The 17,505-nt window shown below is 43.9% G+C and overlaps 2 protein-coding genes across 10 annotated transcripts in view; one reads left to right on the top strand and one right to left on the bottom strand.

Moving 5' to 3' along the window:
- Positions 1 to 860: 860 nt before the first annotated feature.
- HNRNPH3 (heterogeneous nuclear ribonucleoprotein H3) lies at positions 861 to 7,891 on the bottom strand. 5 transcript variants are annotated; one of them, XM_053948658.1, is made up of 10 exons: positions 7,768 to 7,891; positions 6,641 to 6,777; positions 5,967 to 6,105; positions 5,231 to 5,418; positions 4,750 to 4,836; positions 4,304 to 4,419; positions 2,963 to 3,098; positions 2,669 to 2,749; positions 2,499 to 2,585; positions 861 to 2,204 (listed from the first exon to the last, which is right to left on the bottom strand). In XM_053948658.1, the coding sequence occupies exons 2-10, from the start codon at positions 6,756 to 6,758 to the stop codon at positions 2,128 to 2,130; spliced, it is 1,029 nt and encodes a 342-aa protein (XP_053804633.1). In that variant the 5' UTR covers positions 6,759 to 6,777; positions 7,768 to 7,891; the 3' UTR covers positions 861 to 2,127. The 5 variants fall into 5 exon arrangements, with proteins under 5 accessions (XP_053804633.1, XP_053804634.1, XP_053804631.1 ...); XM_053948659.1 differs by having other exon boundaries at positions 5,276 to 5,418; positions 7,750 to 7,854; XM_053948656.1 differs by having other exon boundaries at positions 7,750 to 7,854.
- Positions 7,892 to 8,202: 311 nt separating this feature from the next.
- PBLD (phenazine biosynthesis like protein domain containing) overlaps positions 8,203 to 17,505 on the top strand; it is a 45,440-nt gene continuing 36,137 nt past the window's right edge. Inside the window, exons 1-8 of one of the 5 annotated variants that reach the window (XM_053948662.1) lie at positions 8,203 to 8,781; positions 10,769 to 10,868; positions 12,524 to 12,622; positions 13,168 to 13,277; positions 13,419 to 13,448; positions 13,975 to 14,063; positions 15,160 to 15,332; positions 16,113 to 16,175. In XM_053948662.1, coding sequence (XP_053804637.1) covers positions 8,572 to 8,781; positions 10,769 to 10,868; positions 12,524 to 12,622; positions 13,168 to 13,277; positions 13,419 to 13,448; positions 13,975 to 14,063; positions 15,160 to 15,332; positions 16,113 to 16,175 — 874 coding nt within the window. In that variant the 5' untranslated portion in view covers positions 8,203 to 8,571. The remainder of the gene's footprint in view (positions 8,782 to 10,768; positions 10,869 to 12,523; positions 12,623 to 13,167; positions 13,278 to 13,418; positions 13,449 to 13,974; positions 14,064 to 15,159; positions 15,333 to 16,112; positions 16,176 to 17,505) is intronic. The other 4 variants (XM_053948663.1, XM_053948665.1, XM_053948666.1 and 1 more) reach the window with 4 other exon arrangements.

The following is a 17,505-nucleotide window of genomic DNA, read 5'->3' on the forward strand; positions in this document are numbered from 1 at the left end:
ATGAAGCCAGTTCTGCCTGGCTGCTCTGGGGTCGTTACCAGCCCCCAGAGTCAGCCCCTTGTTCCTCGTGCTCCTCCCCGCGCAGGGCCCGGGGGGCCGAGCCCCGGCCCGGCAGGGTCAGTGCCCGCCTTTGCTCCGGGAGCCAAGGGAGCCCCGGCCCCTCCCGGCAGCCCCGAGTGGCCGCTGCCCGGCAGGAGCCTGCAATACACGGCCACGAAAGCGGCCCGGCCCCTCGGAGCGGGCACGGCTCTGCTCACGGCTCTCAGGAACGGTTCCTCTGCCGTTCCACGGCTGCTGCGGGGAGCTGAGGGCGCGGGGCTGGAGGGACAGGACAGGGACTCCTGTCCTGCACAGTGCAGCTGCGCTGGCTGGGGCTGAAGTGCAGCGGACTCTGCAGCTCGCCCGGCTGCGCTGAAGAGCTCAAGCACAGCCCCGGCCCGCTCTCCAAAGGTAAGTCCCGGGCAGGTGTCAGCTCCTTCTCCCAAGATGGAGCCCCGGGTGTTCCCTCCCGTGAGGAGGCGCTGCAGGACTTTGCTCTCTGCTGTGCCCACGCTAACAGGCTTCCTGCAAGAGCACCTTTCCTCCACCTCACTCTAAAGTACTTCTCCTGCAATTGAATTGACTCTGGTGCTACCACTGCCACTCGGAAAACACCTCAGCTTTGCTGGCAACAGACCAAGAACCCCCTGATTCTGCAGAGCAACAATGGTTCAAATGGTTCAGAACTCATTTTCCCTCCCCTTCCTATCCAACACTGCTCCAGTGTCTGGAAAGCTCCCTGTGCCAGTTTCCCTTTTCAGCTCTTCCAGTCCCTTTGACACCCAGACACATTATCTGGTGAAATAAACTCCATTCTCCTCTCTCCCACAAGAAGACATTTATTACAGATATAACACAGTACTAGCAAAACAGGTGACAGACTTGCAATACCCAAGATCACATTTGACATTTTAAGGGAGGCATTGAGGACAAAGCAGTTAATTTGGGAGATCACACTGGCTCAGAAGAATAAATACCTTTTTCCATTACACATCAGGTATGTTAAGTGTCTTCAAACAATAAGTTTCTTACATATCTTACATGTCACAAACGCACAAAAAGTTTTATCAACGTGTTTGGGTTGTGTGTTACTGAAAAATTATTGGGCCTATAGATATTTTAGAGATCTTGGCTTCTAATGAGCTCCTATGCAGAATGGCTTGGCAAACTCTGAACAAATACAGACAAATCAGCTCTGCGCAGTGAAAAAAAATGCTGAACCATGTTTAAATACAATAAATTCAAGAAAGAAAAGAAGTAACTTGCTTCCAGATCCCCCACTCTTCCTAAAAGCATGTTTGTGAAAAAAAAAAAAAAAAAAAAACCACCTAAGTAAAAAGCATCAAATGAACTAGTATCTGACCTGTGTTGTGTTAGCTACAAGCTGTGCTAGTGTTTCAGTTAGACTTGCAGGTTACACGTGTGAAATGCAGGCTCTAGAGCACTACAGCACGGTGGAAATAAACGTGGCTGCTGGGTGTTGTGGAGGCAGAAAGGAGGGGCTGCTCCTTTACAGGTGTGCATTTGCTGGGGGGTGCTGGCAGCAGGAGGAAGAAGGCAGAACAATGACTGAGCCTCCACAGCTTTCTGCTGTGGTACAGTTATTACATACAATTCATCAAAAGGGTTTAGGAAAGTAATTACCAAATAAACTAACCTACTCATCTACCCTTCTCCCCTTCAACAAGTGAATGTTTAAATTTGTTCACTAGACCAAGATTACACAGAACTGAATCAGTGTTCATAGGAGTTACAGTACAACCACCTTTATGGAACCATAGTACAACATTTTAAACCGACTCTAGTCTTGAATATGTAATACATCCTTAGGAGTAACTAGTATAAAAAGTATCAACATCAGTGGTTTGAATATAAAAATTTATTTAAAGTCAGAGTATGCAACAAATAAAACCTACAGAAAACAGATTTTCCCATCACAATCTGTTGCTTACCAAATAATATTGTGAAAACACATTCCTTCAGTCATTATAAAGTTCTTAAAATACAAAAGAAATTAATTTTTTTAAGAAAGTCTAGTAGACCAGAGACTGTTTCTTCCAAGGTGTTTTGCAGAAGCAAGGCTATCCTTCAATACATCCCACGCCATCCTCCTCCACCCATGCTGCCTTGCCCATAGTATCCTCCACTATTTCCACTGCCACGACCTGCAAACAATTGACACAAGGTCACGTATACATACCTTAAAGAAAGAAAAAATGGGATGGGTAATGCAGAACAATGGGATGAAGGTGACAACTTGCAATACTCCAGCACTACTGCTCTTAACCAGCGTTTGCTGCAGTAGCACAATGCGTAAAGCCCCCAGAGACAGAGTTTCAAAAAACCACTGCCCCTCTTTCCCTTCTCCCAGCCCAAAGCCCACCACCCTTGCCCCCTCTCTGTCAGAAGACAGCCATTCACACTTTCCCCAGGACACTTAAAAGAGAACTTGTACTTACTATATCCACCCAAGCCATCAGGAGTTCCATATCCACCGCTGTAATTGCTACCCATTCCCATTCTACCAACAGAGCCGTAACCTTGATCTGCAAAGCCAAAATGCAACATTACAAGCTCAGAACTCATTGGACTTGGCAAAGCATCAGCTGAATGTGCAATTGATGCATACCCATTCCATCTCTGCCATAGCCTCCCATTCCAGAGCCACCTCCAGCAGTGGAATTCAGGAATAGTTCAATGTATCGATGCTCTGTAAGAAGCAAAAAAGCCTCAGTTTGCGTTTTGTTTCCCAGACCAGAAGCAGAGATACAAAGCAACACCCCCCTGCCTTACAGGCAGCAGACAGAAGGGCACAAACAAGCGAGTTTGCAATGTGGAAAACTGGGAAAACCTTAAGATGGAGCTGCTGCTCCCAGCCCTGCTAGAGCCCGGCCAAGCAGCAGTCAGGGAACAGGACACTCACGCATGTGATTCTTATCCTTGGACATGGCAGCTACGGCATCCTCATGTGTTACAAACTCCACATCTGCCTCTCCTGTAGCTCTTCCATCTGCTCCAATATCAATGTGAACTCTTATAGGGTTTAATGGTGAGAAAAACTAGGGAAAGAACAAATTAAAAACCAAATCACATTAATGCAGAACTCAAGCCAGGTACTTTTTTTCCATTTCCATGGTTAGTGGTGCACTGCTTTAATTCAGTGTCATCCTACCACCACACAGATTCAACTACTCATTTCTCAGGTAGTACTTAGTGGTTGTGGGACATTCAACATCAGGTCAACCTATGTTTGCAACCCATTGTTACTACGCAGCCCGGAGAGCTGCAGCTACAGAGCCTGAGCTTTCTCTGAATGCAAAGATACAAACAAGTCCTGCCCACACACACTGCCCTGAGCAACACAGTCAAATGCGATGGCACCCTGGACAAGAAAATCATCATTAGTTTTCATTTGGCTCTGCTTTTCCAGAAAAAAGCAGGGACGCATTCATGGAATTCAAGAGAAGCTGCCTGTCAGTCGCACTGCTCTTCCTCACTGCTCCAGATCTAAGCCTGACTTTTGGCCCTTGCTGCCACAGAGTCTTTATCCCAAATGGAACAATCAAACTGGCACAAGAAAATACACCTCCATTTAAGTAAACTAACCCACCCACAAAAGCAAACAAGCACGAGCTTAAGAATGGAGCTCTGCATATATAATACACAGGTGCCACTGGCAAGACAGCCTCTCTCCAAGGATGTGCTATGTTTAAACCAGGCCTTGTATCCCAAGAAAACATTTTCCCTGACAACAACACATCTGCACTGACACAAGAATGCATTCTCAAGATCCTGCAGATGCACCTCTACCTGCCATCCTGATCTCTTATGAGAGGGATACAGTCCTCTCCAAGCCAACACAGCCTGCCCACCCTGCCCCTCCTGAAAAACTCTCAGGACGACAAACAAATATGCAAACTAAGCAATTTAAGTTCCACACCTTCTGTCATTTTCGCAAAACCAGGTAAGCTTAAAAAAATCCTAAAGGCCTTAAAATGAGGATACTGATTATTACAGCAACTGTTGTCTCTGCAATACACCTTTTATGGAAACGAAAGAGCAGAGAGTGCAGGGATTAATGTTAAATATAGCTTTGCTGACTTCCCTGGTAATCCCACCTCAGACAGTAGCTTTACAAAAGCTCGTTAACTTCGTGCAGATGTAGCAGTGACTTGTTTTGAGAAGGCTCCCCGAGTTTGGACTGGGACAGATGGGGACATGCACACTGCTGGCATGAGGAAGCCCTTTCCCCCGTGGTACTTACGTTAGCAATATCGTTTTCCGTGGCTCGGAAAGGCAGCCCTCTCATGTGAACAAAATGACCGCCACCATGGAACCCCGACCCTGCATCTCCAGCTCCATAGCCATGTCCTCCCATGCCTATTGGAAAACCCAAACCAAAAAAACCCACACACCTCTAAGATCATGAAAAGCCAAAAGTCATCACTACTCTTTTTGTGAAAGCACTAAATTATACCAGTGAATGCATGGTGTTTACACTTCCCGTGTATCAACCCAAACCTTAACCAGAAGCCATGCTAAGCAATCTATTTACCTTTTCTTATGATTCCCCAATCCCCTCCCCTTTTTTAAACAGCCTTCTTTACCACACAGCAGAATGAAGCTATTATCTCTGCCTTGGAAATACTGTGTCTTGCAACTCAAGTTTAACAGGAAAACCTTTTTAGACAAACTATTAATTTCTTTTACCTCTCCCATCCCTCATTCTGTCGTCATAGCCGTCGTTTCCGTAGCCATAGTTATTATAGCCACCATAATCATCAAAGCCACCATATCCTGTGCAGTGGAGAGAAGGAAAGGAGTGATTACGTTACCGCTCAGAATGCACAGAGCAATGCACACACAACACTCAATTCTGCAGTCTTTGGGCAACCAGCCTCTGCCGACTGTCAAACCTGGATTTCTGAACATGGTGCAAAAGTACATTTCTTTTCATGTAACACAGACTGAAACATGCAAATGGAAAGAGTTGATTCTAATGAAAATAGCTCCCTTATTACTAATGTTCATCTTAAATACTCAGCCACACATTTCGATATTTTACAAGTTTTTTTTCAGATAAATACATCCAGCCTAATGGCATTACAGCTACTGCCATTTCTTATTTCTTGACAAGTATGTCAGAAACATGAAACTGCCAAGAGAACCTGTGTTCATTAGATGAACATACCACCGTCATATCCACCACCTCCTCGACGCATTCTGTCATACATACTTCCACGCCCAGCTCCATAATAACCCCCTCTTCCTCCTAATGGTCTATCATATGGTCCAGGTCGCTGTTGTCCCATCATTCTTCTTGGCATGTCAGAGAATCCTCTGATTTCGCTCTTACTACTTTTGAAGATTTCAATGTATCTAATAAAAGAGGATTTTCAAGGTACTAGTAAGAACACAGGCAGAAGCAGTTTGAATTTTACAAAAGGCCATACTACATTTTCTAGAGCTAAATGTACAAGCCAATAGCAGTGACTAGAAATACCATACAACTTAAGTTTCTCCTCAAAACTGTAAGAATCTTAAGTGTATTTAAAAAAACACCCCACTTTAGAGTGGCAAAAATTATTATGTGAAAATTCTAGCTGTACAAATTAAGCTTAAAACATGTCTTTCCAGTATGAGAAACATACTGTTGAAAAACAATGTCTGGCTATAGCAGCATTTATCACAAATTACCCTGCACAAGCATGATTGAAACAATTTTCTGAGTTTAGCAAACTACCCAGTGCAATACTGTCTCCCCCACCCCCCAAATCTACTGTATTTCCCAAGTTAACTTAGGATCAGTTATAAAAATTCTTAAAAACAGCCAATTCCCCAATGGTCCCCAACCCCCCAAAAGCATTACTGACCCACAACCCCCAAAAAATAAAGATTTAACACCATCCCAAACTCTCCATCCCCACCTGTGCCCTATTCTTTCCTTGTGTTTCCCCAGAGCATTTTCTGCTATCTCCTTTGAAGCAAACTGCACGAAGGCCTCCCCTGTGCTTCTCCCCTGGTAGTCCAGCGTCAATGTTATCCCATTTGGCACGATTTCCAACCCTTTAACCCAAGGACAAATAACCCCGTCAAGGGGAACAGTGTTAAAGGCTGAAACATTCCCATCTGTAGCAAATACTTAAAGCATATCTAAACAACAACAACGAAAAATAAAACCACCTTGTTTCCCCCATCACCCAACAATACAAGCCCATGATCTTTCATTAAACATTTATGGATTTAGCCGTTACTTCTTTTCTGTTTAGACTATACAAAAATGCAACCACCTCAGTTACACAAAGGAAATATAGCTACCAATCAAGCAATTTAACTGATCCAAATGCTAACATTCAGGTTACCCCAATATACAAGGTATGTTTCCCACCTCGACAAAATCAGGTACATTTTGCGTTCTACTATAGCTACGGTTATCTGTGCTTCATTTACAGGGCATAAATCTTCATTAAGATAAACTAATTTTACACAATCCCTCCCCATCCACCCCATTAACAGCTATTAAACATGTACAGAACATTGTGTAAAAGATACAAAAAAATCTCTAAAGAAACCCACTACACTTCGACTGTACTGGAGGTACCTTGGAAAAACTGAACAATCTCTTCTTTACTGCAACCAAATGGCAGGCCTCGGAGTCGTACCACTGTTCCGTCATTGGTTGTATCATTGGGCCCATTGTGTTTTCCGCTCCAGTCCATCTTTTATTTAACTTAAATCCTAAAAAAACCCCCAACAAAACACAAATAAAAACCCCCCCTGAGCTTCCGTCCATGCCCAAGTCCCGCCCTCAAAAAGAAACCTGTTAAGATTTTGTTTATTTAGATAACACGGTGGATCATGAGCTTTATTTCTGTTCCGGATTTGAAACTGGGCAGCTCAATACATGGCAGCGGGATTTAACCCCCGCCACTGGGGTGCTGCTGGAGCACCGCGTGGACGGCGGGCAGCACGTGGGCAGGCACGGCACATAAAGCCAGGCATTTACTCGGAGTACACTTCACATCCGCTCCGTAAAGCTTTGTGGCTTTTGTTTTCTTCGGTCGTTTTTTTTTTTTTTTCCCTCGAAGCGTAACAGTTGAGGAAGGGGCTGGAGCCACAAGGCCTTCCTTTGTCTGCCCTCAGCCGGGGGCGGCGGGGCCGTGCGCGTGTGGCTGGGGCGTGTGCAGGGGGGCACCACCACCGTCCCACAAAGGGAGCCGCCATCGCCGCCTCCTCAGGCGCGGAGCCACCGCGATCCCGCCTCCCGCCGTCCTCCCGAGACCGCGGCCCTGACCCCCCGCCTGCTCCCCGCCGCCATTTACCGCGCCTCCCCGAAGCGTCCGCCACTCGCCTGCCCCGCTCCCCCCGCACCCCTCGCCGCGTCCCGCTGCCCACCTCTAGCCTCGGAGGTGCTGTGCCGCGCCGCCCGGCCCGTGCCCCCTCACCGCCCCAGGATCGCCCGCCCGCCGCTCTCCCGGGGCCGCCGCCGCCGCCCTCGGCTCCACCGCTCAAAATGGCGGCCGCGATCGGGAACGAGGCTCCGCACCGCCTCCCCCTCCCCCGCCCACGGGCGCGCGCCGGGCCCGACCCGGCGCCGGCCGGGCCCCGAGCCCGCGCGCCGTCGGCACCCTCCGCCCGCCGGACCCCCCCCCGGGCGGGCCCCGCCGCCGCCGCCGCTCGCCCGGCCCGCCCGCCCTCTCCTCCGCTCACCGCGAGCCTCTCGCGCACCCCTGGCCGTGCCCCGGCAGCCGCTCGCACCGGGCAGGACGCGCCTCCTCGCTCGCTGCCGAGCCGTCCGGCGGGCTCACACCTGCGCAGCGCCCACGGGCAGCGGAGCGTCCGGGCCGCGCGACTATCGCGATACCCGCGCCGCGCGCCGCCTCACACCCGCCTGGGCGGCTCCCGCGCACGCGCGACTCGGGGAGGGGAGGGGGGGGGTGGCGGGAGGGAGCGACGGCGCATGCGGGGTAGGGGAGGGGGCGTCCCGCCTGTGCCTGCCGCCGCCTCCTCTGCTGAGGGGCCGCGCGCGCCTTCCTGGCCTCGGGCACGCGGCCGCCGCCGCTCGTTTTGGCGCCAAGCGGGAGCGAGCGTGGCCCGCGGCGCGCGCGTGCCCGGCCATCGCCTCACGGCGCCGTCGCCTCGCGCCCGCGCTGATGCCGGTGCCGGTGCCGGTGTGGCTGTGCGGTCGTGCTCGGGAGCGCGTGTCTCGCTCGGCGTGTCCCTCTGCCTCGGCGCCGCTGTGGCACGGAGCGAGGAGGAGGAAGGTTGCCCGGTGCGGGCGCATGTGATGGCTGCTGCCCACGTCTTCTCAGCAAACCTGCCGAGGCGGGCAGGATCCCGCCTCCCGCAGTGCGGGGCACACCGGGCCGGGCGCTGTGGTGGAGGGGCGCGCTGAGGCGTTCAGGTAGCGAGGGAGGTTGAAATGTGTGTTTTAATTAAAAACATTAAAAAAAGGGAAAAAAAAAAATCAGCGCAGAGCGCCAGGGATGTTAGGAAGGAGCCTCAGTCGTGTCGGCGCTGGGAAGTGACGGGATGGGGCCGCTGGCTCCGCCTGCCGTCAGGAAAGCGTTAACTTGGAGCTGTGCTGCCGGCTGGGGTAACACAGGTCAGAGCGAACCTGGCACAGCACAGCCCGCAGCTAAACAGGTGCACGCGACAATGCAGATTCCAGTTTTTACAGTTGATGCATTTACAAACCGAGCATTTTCTGGAAATCCTGCGGCAGTTTGTCTACTTGAAAATGTAAGTTAAAGAAAAAAAACCCATCTGTGTTTTGAGGTACTGCAATGGCATTTGCCATTCTGTACTTGGCCTGAGCACTCAGCACTGCATTAGACTTTGCTTTCTTTACTCGAGACTTCTGTTTTCCAGACTTGTTTGCTGTGGCACAAGAATACAGAGAAATTAGCACAGGGGTGCTCTTTTTTCCCCATCAAAACGATGCCATACAAGACAACGTCTGAATTTTCTGTGGGCTGCTAAAAATATTTTGTTAAGGAATAGATTGGATTTATATTGAGTTAAGAGAGATGGCTTCATTTCTTCAAGAATAATTCAGCATAAAAATTCTGAAGAATTAAGAAGGATTCAGAGTGAAATCTGAAAAGTAATGCTGTAAAACAGAATCAGTACTCGGTAGAAAGGGGTTTGGTTTTGGCGTGGGTTTTCTCCCTTTTTTCCTTGAATTTTTCCTCTTTCCCTGGAAAGAAAAAGAGCGGGTATAGACCTGGATGTGAGTCTTTCACCATTAGGGTGTTGGGTTCAGCTTTAGCCAAGTTTAAACAACCAGTTTTCATTGCTTCAATGTTGCATGGTAGTTTTGGTGCAGTTGACACTAGTTATCCTCCTCATCAGGGCGTTGTGAACGGCTGGTGCTAATTGGTACCGATTTATAACAAAAAAGAATTATTAAGATGGATTGAAAACTTACAGGCTTTATATTGTGTGTGTAGTAACTCCTGATAAAAATTGTAAATATGAAAATTTATGTAGAGTAGCCAATGGCAACAGCTTGTAATGCCAATATGAATCCTTTCTAGGGGTTCCTAAGTCTGTCCAAATCTCATATAACATTGCCTACTTACCAGGTCAGCCAAAGATATGATTGGGAGCATCTCTCTTCAGACATATTTTTGGCCCCATAAAATCTAAATACTCTCAAAAAAATCTCTGCATTAAAATTTTGAGCTTCTAATTGCATTTTTTATATTAGTTTTACTTTATTATATCAAGATATTGTGAAGCCACCTTACTTGTGTGGTGATTTTGGGATGCAGATGTTTAAATTTTTCTACAGTTCCTGGAAGTAAAGGCTTTAGTGTGACAGCTAAAGCCGAGATCCTAATTCAGCATTTTACTCTAAGATTGAAGAAAGTGTGATGCAGCCATGCAAAACAACTATTCTCTGCTCCCTCCAGAGTCTCAGCAGATGCTTTACAGAAAAAATCAGGAGAAATCCAAGAATGGCAAAACCAGTCCTTTCTGTGTTTCAGAGGTGCCACAGGATGGCAGTATTTCAATAAAGTTCCACGTTATTAAAAAAAAAAAAGGTTGTTTTAATAACATTTTTACTGGTCTTTGTTCTGGTCTAGGATCTTTACAGAACTCTTCCTGGGATAAAGGGAATGTAGCTGTCCTGTAAAATGTTAGAATGTTGTTTAACTGTACAGAATTCAGTCTGCAAGAACAGCTCTAGTGTACTAATCAGATATTGGTTTGTAGCTGTAGTATGGGGTTATTGGCTGAAAAGGGTTGGTTATTGAAGGAAGTCATTCAAGTTAAAAGGACACATTTTTATCTCTCAGAGGCTGGACCTGACCAGGTCCCTTTAGTACTTTGTTTCACTTGAGTTTTAGTATTTGAAAAATTAGATTCTCAAACCTGGCCAGTCAGCATAACCGTGGGGAAAGAGCAGTGGAACATGGGCCAAGGAGAATGTTACACAATCCCTGGGGCTTGGGTATCTTGGGATCAATGTCCCCGGGCTTAAATCAGGTGCTTAGTGAGTTCCAGCAGTTTCTTTTATTTTTTTTTTCCAGTTTGTCTCTTCTCAGTTCCTACCGAGGGAGCGTATTGTCTCACTTAAAGTTTTTTTTACTCTCAGAGATTATTTTGAATTAAAACTGAATCTGTGTTTTATTGTAATAGAAAATTAAACGACTGTATTTGACAGAAAGTTTGATTCTGCATTTTTTCCTGCTCTTGACTGGATTTGTTATGTCATCCCTAGGACCTGGATGAAGATTTGCACCAAAAAATTGCAACAGAAATGAACCTTTCAGAAACAGCTTTCATCAGAAAACTGAAACCTGGAGATGACTTTACCAAAAGTTAGTGATTCTGCTTACAGAAAACATCAGACAAATGCAGAATTCATTCAGAGTCATTCTGTTGATTAATTTTCAGCTGAATCAGTTTGCTGAATCTGCTCACTTGGCAGTTGTGTGGTGGTGTGAGCCAAGGGGCTCATCCACTAGTCTGGACTTAGATTCTGGGTTAAGGAGTCATGTTTATCATCTTTGTTGTTTGATGGCTTGTTCAGGGAGTAGGATTTTGTACAGTCTCTGTAATTAAAAATATTAAGGATAATAGTAGCTATAATTACTTGCTCCTGTTAATAAATTGGAATTTGTTTTAGGGTTAAACTAATTGCTTGGAGCAAGAAGTTACAGTACTTTTCATTTTTCATGTTAGCACTTTGCCAATATGTTTAACAGACTTATTTTCAAGTCATCCATATCTAGCAGCATACAAAATGCCAGCTTATTTATCATTATAGTGCTTTTGGTACTAATGGGCTACTTTGTGGCCTCAGACCCACACAGCTGCCCAGGGGGTGCACAGTTCTTTCAAAGGAATTTGGTCACTCAGCTGCACCTGAGACTCTGTGTGCTGAGGGGCAGTGGGAGTGAACCAGGAACATCAGAATGTCATTTATCATCTGCTTCTGGAACATGCATTGGTCTAGTGAGGGCTCCTGGACACAGCCTATGTTTCTGCAGGCCTGCACGATCAGTATGTTTAATTTAATGTTAATCAAATAAAAAAACCAAGCCAATCAACTCTGTTATTTTAGGGCATGTGAATTGACGGGAGTACTTAGTGTCCTCTCAGTCCAAGTCCAGCTGTATGTCTGGAGTGTCCAGGCAGCTGTTCTGGTCACGTTTGTCTCCACAAAGGCTTGTGCATGACTCCTTGGTTCCTGCTCCCAGGTGCAGTTTCCGCTTGGAGCGGTGCATGGACAGCACGGAGCAGGCTCACGGCTGGGGCTGGGCCAGCCCTCACAGCACTTCACTGCTGGGGCCATTAGGTTCCACCACAGCGTTTTATTTGGGTTCTGTTTGTTTTTATTAGAGGGGACTGACTTTAATGCATGAATTTTCCATAGTAGCAGTGACAAGTCTGGTTTGGATTAAAAAAAATTATTTTTCACTTCTTGTTGTGTTTGGTAATTATTCACACGAAATGCATGTGCAAAAGTTACAGGAAGCCAAGTATCGTACATGTGTATTCCAAATTTTTAAAATACCAAATAGAAATATGATTTCTAGTGAAATGAAAAGTTAGTAGACATTAGAGGCTCTTACCAGACTTAACTGGTGGTTTAAGCAAAATAATTCATAACTGAGCTAACTTCAGTACAGGTTCTGTTATACCAACAAAGCCATCTATGGCTTCTAAATGGTAACCTGGCCTGCAGGTCATGACTATGCCTCTGTAGGATTTCATAATGCACATGGACATGGAGGCTTTAAATTCTAAGTAAGACCTGTTAAGGATGAAGGAAAATCTGTGCAGCATGCAAAGGTTGTTGACTTAATTCAAAAGGGATAGCTATTCTGAAAAAGAAGTGTGTTTAGGACCAAAACGGATTGCAACATGCATTTTGATTAACTGAAATATCATCACTCTCTATATATTGAGATCAAATGAAGATATAGACTTCTTCCACTTAATAGCACTAAATAAACTTTATTTTTTCAAGGTTCCTGCTTTGGGCTCAGATGGTTCACCCCAGCCAATGAAGTTCCTCTCTGTGGTCATGCTACTCTTGCATCAGCTGCTGTGTTATTTCACGTACAAAGTAGGTTTACAGCGTATGTATTACTATAGTTATTTAGAGCATTTACCTCTAATTAACATCTCTATTTTTTTTAAGACAAAGGTTTTAAAACATTCAGAACATCTATAGAACCAGAACCCAAATGGAGATACCCTGGGTATTGCCTTTAACTACTGCTCTGTAGTTACAAGGCTGTAGTCTGGTGCCTACCCTCTGATTCCAATGCCCTGCTATTACTCTTGTGTAAGGAAAGTGCTAAATATGCAAATGTCATCTGGGAGAGGTACAGTAGGATTTGATGAATAGGGAATATTGCTCTTTCTGTTAAAAGGACATTCCCATTCATTCTAGGCAAATGCAGGAATGATTCCCTGACAATTGCTGTGTTTATTAGCCTCAGCAGATTTATTGAGTTAGTTGGGCATTTTGCCCAGAATACAGTGTTGCTCTAGATATATTTGGGCTGCATAACTAACTTTTTCTGAATCTACTGAGCTACTCCCAGGCCTATGATAACTTAGGTTAAAATTCTAGTGTTTGATAACGTTGCAACGTTCTCTCCCTAGAAAATACAAATTCAGTTCTCACGTTTGTGACACTGAGTGGGGAATTAAAGGCCAGACAAGTGAAAGATCATATTGTCCTGGACTTGCCACTTTACACAGCCTACCCCCAGGTTAGTCCAAATTGTATTCATGACAGGCTTTCAAGGAAAGTATGTGTTTATATGTGTATGTCAGTGTATGTGTCTGTAGTTGCATAGATGCATACATATATATTACAGTTTTTACAGTGCATGTATTTTTTTTTCCTTCAGGAACTTAAGGAAGTAGAAGAATTAATAAAGGTAAAAGAAGAATCCATCAGTTGTCTTAGAAAAACATTTTTAATAGCTTTGCTTATTTTTATGTATTAAAACGGCTAAAAAATGGTGACAGGGCACTGCTCGATGTACTCCTGAATTTGAAACACCAAACTTCAAAGCTCTCAGTAATGACTCAGTAGGTCAGGGAGTGGAATTCTCCAGAGTACTGCAGCTGAACCTGTGTCTCCCATTTCCATTGACCAAAGAGTCAATATTTATTTCAATGGCATTTTCAGCCTTTTGTGTGCATAAGAGGGCAGTCTGTGTCCTTGCCCTCCTCTAGGTCCTGGATTTCTTCCCAAATTGACATATATGGGGCTTGTAACTCACCCATATCCATTCATGCACTTGGTGCGTTTGCTTGTCTTGCATTTACTTGAGGGTTGCATGGAACACCTTGCATAAGCCCTCTTCTAGCAGGGAATGTGCACTACAGAAATTCTAAGGAAATCATATTTTATATTCAAATGATGATAGTTTTTTTTTCTGTCGCTACATTTCCCCCCAGGCAGCTGTTGGTGACATGATTGTTCAAGATGTCCGTTACTCTCCTGACACAAAGAAACTCTTAGTCCGCCTCAGTGATACTTATGAGAGGTATATTACTCTTTTAATTGTTTTAATTAAGAATGCAGACATTGAGTTGGCCTGTTTATTCCTTACATATTGGGCTCTTTTATCTAGTTTTAAATCAGGTGGAGATTAAAAACCTCTGATTTAAATTTCTGTGTAAAGTGGTTATTTTATCTTTTAATATGAGCTTATTGAAGCTGCAAAGATGAGAAGATCATTCTGAAACCTGTCTTCAAGAGAAGGAGGTGTAGGAAACAGTTTTAATGATGGTGTGTTTTTCCCATCCATCTGAGTCTAAAGATGATCCAGTAACGTGTCAGAAAGTTGGGAGTCCTGCTTCAGTTCAGGGCACACTGACAGTATGCCAGGGATTCTTACTTCTATTGGACTGTAATCTGCTTACACATGCTTAACAGCACCATAAGTAGCTTTAGAGAGGAAATTCCAATTCAAATTGTTCCAAAGCATTTGTTAATCTCATCTGAATTTCATTGTTAATTCAAGTATGATTTAGGTATATCCTGCTGAAACATGACTTCTTTAATCAGGCCAAATTGCTATTATTACAAACTTGAAGTTTGGCCTAACTAATGGTTAAATCTGGGGTAATGGGGAAAAAGAAATATTCTCAATTGAGTTCTTATTATTTCACTCTTTCAGACTGTTTTGTAGGGAGGTATCAGCCAGCTGTAGACTGCTGTAGGATGCCATGAAGACCCAAATGGCATTGGTTATTTGCCTGCTCTGAAAGGAAGTGGAGCACTTGGTGCATTCTGTAGTGAGGCAATAATTCTTTCAGTGATGAAAATGTTGAGACAAGGTGTGATTACTTTTTTTTTTTTGTGGCTAATATTTCAGGATGATCTGTTTTCAGAGAGATAAATAGGAAATGCATGGCTTGATGTTTTTTCTCTGCTCATTCAGAGTGCTTGAGATTCAAGGTGATTTTTCTGTCAAATACCATTGTGAGGACAATGTTAGGGATCTTGTCTCTAATATTTTAGGGCTGGTTTTGAATTGTAGATTAGATGATTCTATAGCTTTATTTTTTTCTTTTCAGTACTTACATTCATGTAAAATGAAGAATATGGTCTATTAAAATGTCATAATTGTATTCAAGGTCTGTGTTGGAAAACTTGAAAGTGAGTGCACAACGCTTTTTGTCAGTTGAAAAGACAGGAAAAGTGAAAGGACTCATACTCACTGTTAAGGGAAATTCCAGTGGAAAAGGCCACGATTTTTACTCCAGATATTTTGCACCTTGGTATGGAATTCTGGAAGACCCTGTTACAGGTATGTGTTTATATGATAAGCACCTCATACTTTTGTTTCAGTTCAGTTAAAAGGTTCTTATTAAAATTGTACTTTGGAGTCTCTTATAAATTACTGGTTTATATGGATAGCAGGAGTGCTCATTAAACGAAAAACTTTTATGATTGAGGCCAACTCATTCAGAAAAAATCAAATCAGCTTCTTACTGTCATTAGGCCAGATATTCTTGTGTCTTTTTCAGATCTTTTCCCTCAAGTATTACAATTAGATAAAAGTGAGAGACTAGTGGATGAGTATTGCAGTGGAAATTTGTATCCTCTTTTGTTGGTGTTCTTTTTTTTTTTTGTGGTGCTTTGGATTTTTGTTTGGGTTCTTTTCTGTGCATTTCAGCTGAGATCTTCCCTAGTTTCATGACACTGCTGCTGTTCTCAGGCCTGTGAGAGCTCAGCTAGCTGCATGCTTAGGGCAGCAAGGCGTGTTCCTGCCTGTTCTTCTGATGTTGCACTCAGTGTGTTGATGATTGCTGCAGGATGGTGTTCTTTGCTTAGGTACAATTTAATTATTAGTCAGCTGAGTATTGTAGCTAGTGATGATTGAAGCTAGAGGATGTGGAAGTAATACTGCTTTGCCGTAAATTGAAATTATAAAGCCTTAAGTTCTGTCTGCTGTGCAAACTCTTAGAGTTTTTTACCCTAAAGACACATGGCACTTGATTTATTATATTTACATTTTGACTATGCTTATTTTGTAAAGTAGTGATTATAATTTAATTCTGTACTTTGTTTTCCAATTTCTTTTAAGGATCTGCTCATGCTGTTTTAAGCAGCTACTGGTCAGAGCAGCTGGGGAAGAAAGAAATGCTTGGTAAGAGAAACTGTTTTATTGCAAAGCTGTCCATTTATGTAAATCTACTCACTAGAAAATAGAAAGTTGTATTACTACTGCAATCCAAACTATAGCAATAACTCCTTATCCATTTCCTCAAGATGAATAGAATATTATGTCATATTTTGTGTGTGAGGTAATCTTTGAGAAATTGCCTTCTTTCCTATCCACCACTATGACACGTCATGCCCCAGGGTGTTTGAAGTGTTCATTTCTGGATCACAGCTCTCTGCTGTCAGTTTTTGATCTTGGCTTTTGGATTGTAGTTCTCGTGACCTTTCATCATAACTGAAGCTTGGGGTACCTCGGGTCATGTTTATGTGTTTTGATTCGATCAATGAGATCTGCTTATTAGACCACATCTTTGTTATTAAGCAAGAAACTTAAGAACATGGTGGAAAAAGCCAAGAGAAACTGTTAACATATGACAATGCTATACGAGGATGTGTTGGGTGACTCCTTGACTCCTGTTTCTAGTGCTTTGCCAGAGAACAGAAAACAAGAGAAGCAATGCAAAATACCCTCATCCCCTACCTGGCTCCCCAAGAGGGGACAGGGGGCAATTCTGCATACAAGCCTTTGGTCACATTTAGTTTAGAACAGAGGTTGGGTACTTGATCTAATAAGGTTCTTTGTCTATAAAAGTAAACACTTTTCCAAACAAACAGCTAGCCTGAATATAAGCCTTTCTGTATTGTGTCAAATGAATCTCAGAATGGATTTTCTTCAGGATGGTAAGTCTTTAAAGGATCCACCATGAACAGGCCCTTCTCCATCATGGACCAAAGGAAAGATTTAACATTCTGTCCTGAAGATCTTGTATTTGCACTTACACCACACCATATCTTTGATAGCTTAAATAATGCTGGGGTCTTTGGTAATGTGTCGTTACGGACTGGCTGTTTCTCAAAAGATTTTGACATTTTTAGATGTTAATGGTTAAATACCATCTATAGACACTGCTTCTTTAAGTACTCAAATAGACTGGAATTCTGTCTGTACTTACAGTTGACACTTTCTACCCGTTTTGCATTTTCATGTATTTTGTATGTACTGTCCCTATTCTGCTTTTAGAAAAACTAGCCCAAGCAGCCAGGGCAGTTGATACTGTAATCAGCTTCTCTAAATGTGTTTACCACAAAAAAAAATCCTATCTGTCCACAAGATAGGTTTGTGGGTTTTTTTTTCCTTTTTTTAAAATTCATATTCCATGCCATATATGTCCTCAAACTTCTTCTGTGGTAGAAGTCATACAAAACTGTTTTAAATAGGACAAGTTAATTTGATGTATGTATATGAGAAAATAACT

The sequence above is a fragment of the Vidua chalybeata genome, chromosome 8 (assembly GCF_026979565.1).
Source record: "Vidua chalybeata isolate OUT-0048 chromosome 8, bVidCha1 merged haplotype, whole genome shotgun sequence".
Taxonomy (NCBI): Eukaryota; Metazoa; Chordata; class Aves; order Passeriformes; family Viduidae; genus Vidua; species Vidua chalybeata.